Source organism: Gymnodraco acuticeps, unplaced genomic scaffold (assembly GCF_902827175.1).
Source record: "Gymnodraco acuticeps unplaced genomic scaffold, fGymAcu1.1, whole genome shotgun sequence".
NCBI lineage: Eukaryota > Metazoa > Chordata > Actinopteri > Perciformes > Bathydraconidae > Gymnodraco > Gymnodraco acuticeps.
This window is the reverse complement of record NW_022991779.1, coordinates 18,190-31,883: the sequence shown is the minus strand read 5'-3', so window position 1 is coordinate 31,883 and position 13,694 is coordinate 18,190. Positions and strand designations below refer to the sequence as shown.

At 41.5% G+C, this 13,694-nt stretch overlaps 1 protein-coding gene across 1 annotated transcript in view; it reads right to left on the bottom strand.

Annotated features, from left to right (window-relative positions):
* LOC117535189 (mitochondrial import receptor subunit TOM20 homolog) overlaps positions 1 to 13,694 on the bottom strand; it is a 31,840-nt gene that overhangs the window by 2,009 nt on the left and 16,137 nt on the right. Inside the window, exons 3-6 of the mRNA XM_034199579.1 lie at positions 9,187 to 9,189; positions 7,250 to 7,296; positions 2,218 to 2,299; positions 236 to 378 (exon numbers count right to left, since the gene is read on the bottom strand). Of these exons, the coding sequence (XP_034055470.1) occupies positions 236 to 378; positions 2,218 to 2,299; positions 7,250 to 7,296; positions 9,187 to 9,189 (275 nt within the window). The remainder of the gene's footprint in view (positions 1 to 235; positions 379 to 2,217; positions 2,300 to 7,249; positions 7,297 to 9,186; positions 9,190 to 13,694) is intronic.

The following is a 13,694-nucleotide window of genomic DNA, read 5'->3' as shown; positions in this document are numbered from 1 at the left end:
CGAATGCTCCAGATACCACCCCTTTCATGTGAACACCTAACTAGATAGGACACGGCTGGCTTGAGCGATCCACTTGATAACCAGCGTCGTAGTACAGTTTAGCGAGAGCGCGTATGTTTTGGATTAGGCCAACCGGCTAACTCAAACATATCCAGGTTAGGTTGAACCAACTTCGTAGTATAGGCCCCAGGTGCAACAGCAGCAGCTTGACTTTGATTTGTAAGAGTTGTGCTACCTGGCTGATGCTGGGCAGTTTGGTGAGCAGCATCTGGAAGACGGGTGGAGGCAGAGTCTGCTGCAACACCTGCAGCAGCTGCTGGGGCTGCCCACACACTGCGATGGCGTTGGTCAGGTGGTCCACGCCTTTCTCATAGTCTCCTGTGGAGAGGAGACAGAGGTGAGGGAAGTACTCACACACTTCACTTAATAAGCCAGCCTAAAAGTAGTCATGCATTCTAAATGTTAATTAAGTAAAAGTAAAGAAGTATTATCAGCATTATGTTTTCCAAAGTTGTAGTTTGTCATTATGGAGCCATTACTTGGTAGTACAGTACTGCATCATATGATGTAAGTTAATGTGTTTTTGTTATTTAAAGAGTAACACTTTGTCAAACAAAACTAGACATACTAAAGTATTACTTAAGTACAACTACCTCAAGTACAAGTATCTCAACATTGTTATTAAAGGGGCCCTATCATGCTCATTTTCAGGTTCATATCAGTATGTAGTGTCTCTACTGGGACATGTCTCCATGCTTCAATGTTCAAAAAGCTCTTTATTTTTCTCATACTGCCTGTGCTGCAGAACCTCTTTTCACCCTCTGTCTGAAACCAGAGCCCAGTCTGCTCTGGTTGGTTAGCTGGCCGGCTCTGCTGTGATTGGTCAAACGCTTAGAGATGTCCCGCCCCTTAGCCTTTCATGTACGATGTGCTGGAGTGCCAGCAAATAGCTGTGTGTAGGTGCGCGTGTGTGTGTGTGTGTGTGTGTGTGTGTGTGTGTGTGTGTTTAGGGGTATGTGTGTGTGTGTGTGTGTGTGTGTGGAGGTGTGACCTAGCATTACTATCCTTGTGGGGACCTAAATCTGTTTACACAGTCAGGTGTGGGGACTCGCCTCCCTTATGGGGATAATCATTTAGGGTGAAGACTTGGTTAGGGTAAGGGTTAGGGTTAGGCATGTGTTGGTTATGGTTAAGGTTAGGATAGGTCTCCAGGAAATGCATATAAGTCAATGTAATGTCCCCTGAAGTGATTGAAACATTGTGTGTGTGTGTCAGAGTTCCCGTTAGCCGGTAATTACCGGACTATGCCCGGTAAAATATGCTGAAGACCGGCAAATCTAAATCTCTCCGGTCAAAATGTCCGGTCAAAATAATGTTCCCTTAGCACAATACCGCATCAGTTGCGCAACTTATGTGACAGACATGAATAGTCAATTCTAATGTCTAACACTTGATGTGGAGAAAGAGATGTCCTGTGTGGGTTGATTGTGCGTTGATCTGTTGGTAATGCCTCGGGGTTCCGGTGGGCATGTAAACAAATGCATAATGCTGCGCTATACTTTGCGGCCTCACCCGGTTGCATAGCAACGCTTATTGTGTAGGTGTCTTTTAATAAGCAGGTAGTCATATCATTAGCTAGAACTAGCTGGATCTGATCGATATGGACATAAACGCGAGTGAAGTCTAATCTGACGGGAGAGAGAGATCAGCTGCTGCTGACGAGTCGACACGCAGCTCTGCATGATCAGCGGTGAGCGGAACAAAACACACACTTCAGGTTAGAATATCACACGTAGCTATTTTAATGACCTCTCAAACTACCTAAACTAGTTATAGATATGTTTAGTTTTACTGTCGGGTCACTCATTACTGATCCGCGAGCTGCATGATACTGACGGGCTGTCAGGAGAGGGAGAGCGCTCCGTTTATTATTCCCGTGTTATTGTAAATTACTGTTCACTTTTGAATAATGTAGTTAATCTGCTATAATTAGTTTGTTTAATATCGAATCATATCAATTTGTTTTAAAGCTCAATAAATAACAAAGAAGACCTTTGACCGGCTCTTTTCTAATTTTGTCCGGAAGATTTAAACTTTAACGGACATGTTGACCGGCAAACAAATATTCTAACGGGATCTCTGGTGTGTGTGTGTGTGTGTGTGTGCGCGCGCGCGCGCGTGCGTGTGTGCGTGCGTGCGTGCGTGCGTGTGTGTTACCCTGAGCCAGCAGCTCCTCCCCCAGCTGGATCTCCTCCAGGAAGAACTTCTGCACCGCCTCAGCGTCCTTCAGGTCGGGGAGCTGCGGAACAAACAGCCGTCAGCAACAGGAAGTCAAACTGTTTCTGAGTGATCAATAATCAGATCTGATCTGTGAGCCACTCGTACTTTTCAAGATGCAAACGCTTATTGTGAAATTCACACTCGATACAGCACAGCTTTGGCAAGGGAAACCTTAGAGCACATGTGTCAAACTCAAGGCCCGGGGGCCAAATCAGGCCCTTGGTGGATTTAATTTCGGCCCGCAGGATCATTTCTAATTACTATTAGATCTGGCCCGCCGGTATATTGCACGCACACCTTCACTCCCTCCTGAGGGTCTCCTCAGCTCAGAGCCTGAGCCCAAACATTGATGAACCTGCACCCGAGATGAGATGCCAAGTATCTGCTTGAACTAGCATCACAGAGCAGCACACTGAGTTTAATGGATGTTTCCTTGTGCACTTTGTTTCTTGAGACAACAGGGCATGTTTGGTTTTCTCTTTGAGGGAAATAGTTTTTTGAAGCTGTTGTTGGCCTGTGGGAAAATGGAATCATAAGAAATGACTCTGGAAAAGCTGCAGATAGAGCCATAAGAAATGAATGCAACTGATTATTTAATGTTGTTTTTATAGGCAATAGTTTAAGCTTTGTTAGTTCCAGGTTTAATATGTGCAATAAGTTCATTTCAATAAGTTCTACTAGTTTTTTTATCTTGGCCCACTGTGTATTTGAGTTTGACGCCCCTGCCTTAGAGCCAAGGCTCCTTCAACAATTCAACACAATATAGTAGGCCGCAAGGTGAACCTCGAAAAGTCCTTTAGAAAAGAAATCCCGCTCCACAGAAGTGAAACTACACAATCTTTAGTTCATAAAAAAGAACGATTCATGCTTATCCACCAAAAAAAATGTCGTCGCTAAAATTCCTGCCAATTCTTCTAGGCACGTAATTATTGGCTGAACTATTCCCTTCGAAGCGTAATAATATCTTGGTCCAAAGTCGTGCCACGGTTCATCACGTGATCGTGCTACACCAATTGGGTAGCTGCATATTGTCAACAGAAGTGAAAGATGGCGGCCGCCATGGTTTCATCGAGTAGCGGAGACGAGGAAAACGCACCAGAAAGTCTCAAAAAGTCAAAATTGTCAACACACAAACATTGTTACATGCATATTACGTCTGTGAAGCACGAAAAGGTTGATTGTTTTACCAATACAAGATGGAATACGTACAGGACAAGCTTACAACGGTCGCTCGGCTTGAAGGGAGACTCTCGGAACGTGGTGGCTGAAAACCACAAGCACTGTCTTGATTTCGAGTTCGAAGATATTCCTGAGGACGCTGGCTTCCACCACACATGCTACATAAGGTTTACCGACACAAAGGCCATGACGAAGGTGGAAAGACGGCTCGCACGTGAGGGAGATCAAGACGTTAGGGAGGACCTTGAGGTCGAGCCCATCCCATCGACGTCTCGCAGCACGTACCGAAGCCAAACAGAGAAGCTACGATCAAGGTCAGGCCTGCCAATCGCAGGCTCTGGCCCCGTCCTTCCTGCCCTGTGCATTATATGCAAGATGAAGGAGAAAATGATCATCAAAGCAGGCAAGCGACAAAGGGATCAACTGTGTAAGGCTGAAACATTAAAAGCAGGTAAGCAAACCCCCTCCCCCACCCACACACCACACACACACTACACACACACCACACACACACACACACACACACACATTCTCTGTGGTTGAATAACTGAAAGGTACAATTATGTGTGAGAGATACGTCAACAAACTCATTGAGTTGTCCTTTTTTTCCGTTTAGGCAAATTGCAGAAAGCTGCTGAGAAGAAAGATGACCAAAGTGTTCTTTTACATATAAAAGATAAAGACTGTGTGGCTCTGGAGGTGCGGTACCACAAAAGCTGTTACAGTCAGTACACCATGTTTTTGCTGAGACCTGACAAACCAGAGACAGAACAGTAAGTTATTTCTCCTTGGATTGCTTTACCTATTTGCACTACCACCAGACTGAAGTCCAGGTGTGTGTCGGCGATGGCTATATATATATATACACATACACATACTTAACATTATAAGTAAACATCCAATTTCCTTCTGTTATATGTGCACACAATCACAACACTTATTCATTTATCCATTTATTTATTCATGTGTTGTAGGGATGAGGCAATGTTTGATGCCAGTTACAAGCTGTTCTGTGAGAGGATCATCCGCCAGAGGCTGCTTGTCAACAATGAGGTGCTTAGAATGGGCCAGCTGAGGCAGGCCTTCATTGACATGGTGAAAGCAAACGAAGGTGTTGATGCTTCAAACTACAGGTAACTGCAATGTAATACAAGTCTTATTATTTATCATGTGCAAGGCCAGCTTTAAACAAAATGTGTATGACAGGCCTGTTTGGAGAAACCCCCATGATGTGTAGTGTGTAGTGTTGTTTGTGATGATGTGGGCCTTTATTTGGCTTCTTTGGTGTTAAATGTGCTGTATGGCAGATAGGTTCTAGTCTGTAATGTCTTGTATCACCTCCACCACTCTGCTTTTGATGGTACTCCTGTGACTCGTAATTGTCACTGTTTTGTTGTGTTACAGACAGGATCTGTTGAAGAAGAGGCTGGCTCAAGATTTCCCTCAGCTAGCGTTTCACATGCCCACCAAGCGCAACGTCTGCGAACTGGTTTTTGCTGAGACTCTGTCAAAGGATGCACTCGTGGACATGCTACCAGATCCATCCGGTACGGAAACAACACAGTCCAGTGAATTGAGCCAGACAGACAGCGACAATGAAACAGGGAGAACAAAGTGCCAAACAACACATGAGGACACAAGGACACTGTATACAGCAGCGTTGTTTTTGAAAAGACTGCTTAGTGACACTCCTGGCATGTCATGCCCATGGCCTCCCACTTCTGAAAATGTAAATGTCACTGAATCTCAAACTGTTGTCCCCATTGGACTATACAATCTGCTCAGCTGGATTATAGGTTCCACTGAGGAGCCAACACTGGATCATTATGTCAACATTGATGATGACGTACATTTGAAAGTGTTGTCTGTTTGTCAAGACATTGTGTACCTTGCTTCCAAGGGCCGCAAGCAGACACCCAAGTCCTTGGCTTTAGGTTTAACTGTTCGACATTTAACTGGATCATCACGCATTGTATCACTGCTTAACAGACTGGGACATTGTGCATCATGGGACACAGTTTTGAGTCTAGACACTAGCCTTGCCCAACTGACACTAGTAGAAGTGTCACATCACTCATAGATACGTTTGTTTTTGGTACTAGAACAGAGTATAATCAGCAGGACTCTTTTAACCAGCTGAGGCAATCACAGCACCAATCAGCCGCTCCGCCCAGCCTGACACCAATCAATTATACTACATTACATGTCCTTCTACTGTTTTCTATGTCATACCTTTTATATTTGTAATAAATCTCGTTTTTATGGTTCATCAGTGTTGTTTTCATTTGTGGAGGGATGAATGAGTAAATAAATGAATCAATGGACATTGGTATAAGTAAGGCAAGGCAAGTTTATTTATATAGCACTTTTCAACACAAGGCAATTCAAAGTGTTTTACAAAAAATTAAAGACATTAAGAAAATGGCATTTAAAATCAGTCATTCAAAAGAAAAGCTAATAAAATAAACATTAAAAGAAAAAATACATGGATAAAAGTTACAGTGCAGTCTAAGATATGTATAGTTCAATTAAAAGCAGCAACAAAAAGAAAAGTCTTCAGCCTGGAAGTATTGCATTTTATTGATCTAAATTACTTAACGTAACAAGTTAACCTTCTTCTTGGACGCAGAAATCAAGTCATGTTTATTTTAAGAGTGCATTTAACGTGTACAGGGTAACAACAGACAGACAAAAAGTCCTCAGTCTAATGGAATAATCCCAATGAACCTAGCGATGTGAACATGGCAGTCCAGGAATGATAGTTTGATAAATATGAGTTTGATATACTTTATTAATCCCCGTGGGGAAATTGTTTGTAGCTGGAGTTGGCTGATAAACGCTGCTAGTCAATGTTGATTCGATGGTCAACTCTGTTCCCAGAGAGTAAAACCTCTCACAAATACCGCGTATATAACGCAAATACCTCGGACTTAGTGATGTATTAAGACATATGACAAAACATGACATAAAACAAGCATACAGCACTGTTTAGAATCCATTTGGTCTGGTTTAGCGTAACCATGGCGGCCGCCATCTTTCACTTCTGTTGACAATATGCAGCTACCCAATTGGTGTAGCACGATCACGTGACGAACCGTGGCACGACTTTGGACCAAGATATTATTACGCTTCGAAGGGACTAGTTCAGCCAATAATTACGTGCCTAGAAGAATTGGCAGGAATTTTAGCGACGATATTTTTTTTGGTGGATAAGCATGACTCGTTCTTTTTTATGAACTAAAGATTGTGTAGTTTCACTTCTGTGGAGCGGGTTGAAATGATAACAGGGTTCACCTTATGGCCTATAGACTAATACAGGAAGTAAAGCTTTTAAAATAAAACCTAAAAATAGTGCTTTCCAATTCTACTAAAATATTATTATTATTAGAATAATAATTAAATAATATGTGTATTAAAATAAAAATAATAATAGAAATAATATTTTATTAAAAATCACTTTTATCATACTAATACTAATAACACTACTACTAATAATAACAATAATAATTAATGTTGTCACATAATCTGAATTATGGATTGTATTTTAATGGAATTCTTGAATGTATGGGTTTCAAAGGGAAAGAGAAAAACAACAACAACAACAATATAGTAAATAAGATACAGAGATGTTTGCACAGAGATTTCCTCAGGTAAAATGTTTTATATATTTGAGAAACTAAGAAATATTTGTATATATTTTGCAACTTAATCATTTTCCTCTTACTATGACGCACACTGTAAATGATTGACAGGAGATAAAAGGAAGCCGATAAGGACTGTTTGTGCTCACCTTTGCCATGCCCGCCCTCTCTGTGGCGACCTGCTGCTTTCTCCTTCCTGCGACAGACACAAAGAAATACAAATTAAAAACCAAGAAATGGATTTAACAACTTCCTGTAAAACAGCAAGATTTTCATTTTGTTCATGGCTTGAACTGCTCCTTTAAAATGTAAAGTAACCTTGATTTAAGAGGTTCCATCACTGGGAGATCACTTTTCTCTTTTTTGTATACAGAGCATTGAGGACACTTAACATTACGTTATGTTTCAGCATTAGGCAACAACCTCATCAATCGAGACCCAATATCTCACGAGGAACAAGTGAGAACAGGATAATATGATTGCTTCAATTCAGGCAACAAAATGCCATAATGATCCATGAGGGATGCTGCCTGAGAGAAAACACTCTTCTTCCTTGTTATCATGATCACTAATGTTACATACTCAATGTCTAAAAGCCTTTAGTTTATTTTATTGTGTATAGATTTCTGTTTTAGAGTAGATACATATTGTACTTGTTGTACATTTGATGAAGGTACGTTGTCTACATTACTAATAAAACATGTCCCCGAAGCTGCAGAGTTTGGGTTTAGGGATGATAGGAGACCGGCTGAGGTCGATCTGAGGGACCGTTGGGGTTGGTGGGGGGTGTAAGAGAATATTTTCATCTGATCTGTTTATAGAGTTCTTATTGTTTTATAGAATCTGTGATACTGCAAATATCTGCTTGTAGTCAGTCAAAGACTCCTGTGTAGGTTGAGGCTTGTCTGGATCTCTTTGAGACAAGTAGACTATTGTCTCACATCTGCTACTAATTAGGTATTAGGTAATTAGGTATCTCCTCGTGTTGGTTAGATGTTTTGTGTCTTTTGGGGCAGAGATTACCTTGGTGGAGCACAAGGACAGTGTGAAACTAGGATGATCTCCCGGCCGTATGTAATTGTCTGTCTCTCAATAAATATCAGTGTATTGACAGGTGAATCCAGTTTCCCTCATTTGATGATGCGCTCAACATTGCTGCAAAGAAGTTTTTACTTCACAGGGGGTGAGGAGGTCAGTGAGGTAGGGGGGGGGGGCAGATGGTGGAGGGCTTTGTAAGTAAGGACCAGTCTTTTGTAGTTGATGCGGGGGGAGACGGGAAACCAGTATAGTTCAAGTTCAAGTTCTACAATGGAAATAAGTCTTTAACTATGTAGATTATATCATCCATGACATTTTACTGACATGTGTTTCCATTAAATGTAACTGAAAACGTTCATCATAATAAAGATTAGAAACAGCTTGACACATCTGTAAAGCACCAGCTTTGCTCCCTAACTATCAGAGATAACCTGTTATTTCTCAATGCCCATGCAGATCAGAGGGAGGGAAACACCAGCTGCAGTGAGAGGAGGAGCTACAGTGGAAAGAGGAGAGCTTACACGCGGCACGCCACAGGAAACGAAAGTTAAGTTAGTCAGAGAGGCAGCCACACTGCAGTCGAGACTAGTCTCTGTTTCTGTCTAAAGAAAATACAAACTGAGTTCATCAGATCTTTCTCAACAACACAGCAGAGTCTCTGTCAAACACTGGTGAGTACATCTGATTATATTTACACTTTCACCATCAGGACTAACACATAACAGCTCTACTCAGATGAAAGCTGCACCACTTGTTTTTCTCTATCAACAAAACCATATATATGACACTTTAAACAGTCTCTTTGTATCAACTCTTAGTACTTTAGTAAATAATAATAATAATAATAATGCATTATATTTTTTTATTAGAGCGCTTTTCCAGGTACTCAAAGCGCTTTACAATTACACATTACACATATTAGACATGTAAGAGTCATTACTGCAGACATTACCCACAGGAGTGTCTTGCCCAAGGACACAACGGCCTGACGCAGTGGCGGCCGAGGCGGGATTCAAACTGGAGTTCCCCCTTTGATCTGATGACCAACGCTCTAACCACTGCGCCAAAACTTCCCCAACTTGAAACTGAATCTCTGTGGTAGGAGTTTTGATTCAATTGTGCTTTCCTGCTATTATTAAAAAAAATCGACAAAACATCAGTTCCTCTGCTCCATCTGTCTGGATGTATTCACTGATCCAGTCGCTATACCATGTGGACACAACTTCTGTAAATAATGCATCACTGACCACTGGGATACAAGTGACAGGTGCCAGTGTCCCATATGTAAAAACGAGTTGTACACAAGACCTGAGCTGCACGTTAACACTTTAATCTCTGAGACGGTAGCTCAGTTCAGACAGCAACATATCATAATCCCAGTGTTTCCCCTATATACAAATAGCGACGGCTACTTTTTATTTTTTTATTAATATAATAAGTGGCGACCCTTTTTCGTTTTTGATTGTTTGTTATGTGGATTTGTAGTATTTGTCTTTGTCTTTTTCATATGGGTGTTTTAGAGTTGTACCTCCTAGATCAGGTCTCTAGTAATTGTGTGCTCAAAGTGCACCAGATTGAAGCATTTTACTTTCAAATGTTCAAAAAAATCTTCCCGGGGGGGCATACCCCCGGACCCCCTAGAGCAGTGCTTCTCAAAGTGTGGTCCGCGGACCACTGGTGGCCCGTGAGCGCCCCCTAGTGGTCCGTGAGTATATTGGTAACACTTCACATTTGAAATGAATTAATCAATTTGAGTTTTCCGCACTCTCGCGGGAATATCTCCGCAATGGAGCAAGGTTAAGTTTCACTTTCGATTGCATGATATAGCCCAGCGCAACACCTTCATCACACATGTTGCCACTTGTTTGTACCATTTTCAGGCGATTTGTAATCTGTTCTAGAAAAACGATGTGGTTTTTGATATTTGTGGATTTAGGTGGTCCGCGAGTGTTTTTTTATTGGTTAAGTGGTCCTTGGTATGAAAAAGTTTGAGAAACACTGCCCTAGAGCAGTGGTTCTCAAATGGGGGTACGCGGACCCCTAGGGGTATGTTGGAGTACTGCAGGGGGTACGTGAGATTTATTTTATGTTAATGAAAAAACATAATTAATGCATTTAAACAAACTTCTAATAGTAGATGAACTACTTTATTCAAAGGTATACAGTAACTCTGGATAATAAAATGGGAAAAATAAACAGGGCGATCTCTTTTCCTCTCCCTCTCCTGACAGCCCATCAGACTCGTGCAACTCGCTGAACCTGTAATATAAGTGACCCGACAGTAAAGAATACATATATTTATAACTAGTTTAGCTAGTTCAAGAGTAGATTTACCAGATTTACCAGTGTTAGGTCTAACTCTTAGTGTATTTTGGTCCGCTCACCGGTCCGTCACAGCGGCGGAGCTGTGATCATGCAGAGCTGCGTGTTCTCCGTCAGCAGCAGCTGATCTGATCTCTGATCTCTGATCTCTCTCTCGCGTCCGGTTATACTTCACTCGCGTTTTTGTCCAAATCTATCAGATCTAGCTAGTTCTAGCTAATGATATGACCGCCTGCTTATCGAAGAACCTAAACAATAAGCGTTGCTTGGCAACGGCGTGTGGCCGCAAAGTATAGCGCAGCATTATGCATGTGTTTATATGAGGGGTAAAAATCCCATGCTCATAAAATGCTCATATTTGTTTCTCTTCATTCCCCACGCCCGAAAATAAATAAATATACCAATTTTAGGAAAAGTATCGAAGTTAGAGCAGTGTGGGTATTATATGAACAGAGTTACACATTTTTCAAAACGCGAAGTATAATAACTGCAGTTTGCCTCGCTGTCACAGAGAATGACAAAGATCCTCAGTGAAGCAAAAGCCCATGTTTCACTACATTGTAAGTACAACTTATTAAAAAGATCAGTTCAATGCAACTAATGTTGTCTTAGTGTTATTGCATGATGTTAAAATTGGTTTGCCATGAATTTAGTGATGGATTGTAAACATTTGAAATGTAGCTTACGTTTTTTCTCAGTTACAATGTTGTTGTTTTAATAAATCAGACACTGATGGTGCAGCGCTGTACTGTACCTCTTTATATAGGCATTTTGTCCCTAACAAATTGTTTTTGCGCTGATCAGGGGGTACTTGGCGGAATATTTTTTTCAAAGGGGGTACATTATTGAAAAAAGTTTGAGAACCACTGCCCGAGAGGATGTGACGTCCACCCCCCAATTAAAACATGTTCATACATTACAGAATACATTTACATTACTCGCCTAGGGCAGCAAATTGGCTAGAATAACCAACTGGTACTAGGCCTCAAGAGCCTTTCTTGTGCTGGCAGACACATAGAAACAAATTGGCAGGGCGCACTTGTAGGGGTGTTGAAAATAATCGTTTCTACGATGCATTGCGATGCGGACGTGGACGATTCGGTATCGATGCAGTGACGGAAGATAATCGATCATAGCGTAGTAACGTTGCTTCCTGATTTTCCGGCCGCGGCTTTACTATAACGTTTTTTTTTCTGTCACTTTAATATCAAATCGGTCGGTGACTCAGAGATCAGGGAACAGACGAGACAGCGGCACAGAAACACCAAACACGGAGCAGTCTGCTTTATCCACCAACACAAGAACACCAGTCCAGAACCAACAGCAGAAGGACCCGCTCTGAATCACTCCGTGACGCTGCGGCTCAGAGACACAGGGATTTATGTTTTTCAAAAATAATCGCGTTAGAATCATGTCAGGTTTTTGGTGGATTTAATTAAGTCTTGGATTGCAGAGTATGAATGTCCTCTAGCAATTTTCAGACGATATATACGTGTGTAAAGTTTGTGAAGGCAGGAGGAAAAAAGCTTCCGCGATCACCGTCTCCTCTGTTCCTCTAAGCCCCGCCCCCTCCCTGAAAATAATGAGTGACAGGCTGATAGTGACCCGATAGAAACTTTATTATTCACTTAATCACTGAGATATAATGAAGCTAACTTAATCTCATACATTCATGGGATTTATGCAACAGTAAGACAGAGAATGTAAGTGTGCACCCACATGCAGTATTTTAGTTGTTATATGCTGTTGTAAATACTCCTGTTGTCTGCTGTGTTCAGACTCAAGTCCTGTGTGTGATGCCACATTCAGGACATTCAGTGTCCTTTTTTTAACAGAAGGCCAATGCTAGAAGCTGCAGCTAGACTGCAGAAGCATTATTTTTTTGTTTTTGAGGATGGAACAATTTCACACAGATATAGGGAGGCTAGACCTATACAATTCATTTATTTTGGTTTATAAATTAATGTCAAGACATTTATGTTATTGATTTCTGAAGCACTTTCTAAATAATAAAAAGAGAGTTCATATGTATTTACTACATGTATGCATTGATGAAAAATAAGCCATGTGCAGTAATATAGAACATTGAGGATGCAACGCATTGGTATGAATCGTGATGCATCGTGATGCATCGGGATATCGAATTGAATCGAATCGTTGACAGGATAATCGTAATCGAATCGTGAGACCAGTGAAGATGCACAGCCCTAACGTGCACACACTAAAACATTCCACGCGCTCCACGCTCACATAATGCTAGGCATTATGCTACACTGATAATCCTTAAATCAAACTTAAGGTCTGCAAGTTTTGCAGTAGTGTTTCGACACTGGAGACAATTCTGTTTCTCTATAAATAAATATTAAACTCATATAGTCGTCAGCTCTTACTCAACTACACATCAATCAATCAATCAATCAATCAATGTTTATTTATATAGCCCAATATCACAAATGTTACATTTGTCTCAGTGGACTTTACAGTTTGTACAAAATATCAGTATGACAATACGACACCCTCTGTCCTTAGACCCTCTGTCCTTAGACCCTCTGTCCTTAGACCCTCACATCGTACAAGGAAAAACTTCCAAAGAAAACCCACAGTTTAAAGTGAAAAATGGGAGAAACCTCAGGGAGAGCAACAGAGGAGGGATCCCTCTCCCAGGACGGACAGACGTGCAATAGATGCCGTGTGTAAATTGAAAAGATAATACATTTGCAACATAGGTAGTCCAAATGTTTGGAAATGCATGTGTGTATAATAGGAAGATGAATCCACGAGGATATCCATCCAGGACCTATGATCCAGGACCACAGCCACGACTCAAGATCCAGGACAGAGGAGCGCAGGATCATCCATGACTCCGGATCCCGGCGTATACAGACACCAAAAAGAAAGACATTTGGGGAAGCTGGGTTAATCGGAACATGAGAGTACACAAGTATAGACAGAGAGAAGGAAGAAGTAAGATGTCCCCCGACAAACTAAGCCTATATCAGCAAAACTAGGGGCTGGATCTAATCAGCCCTAACTATAAGCTTTATCAAAAAGGAAGGTCTTAAGCGCACTCTTAAAAACGGATAGGGTGTCTGCCGCCCGAACACAAACTGGAAGCTTATTCCACAAATGTGGAGCTTGATAAGAAAAGGCTCTGGCTCCCATTGTACTTTTCACATCAGGGTCTCTGCTGCAAGGCTGAGTAGAGCTGTCAATATTTAACTATAACTGTATTTT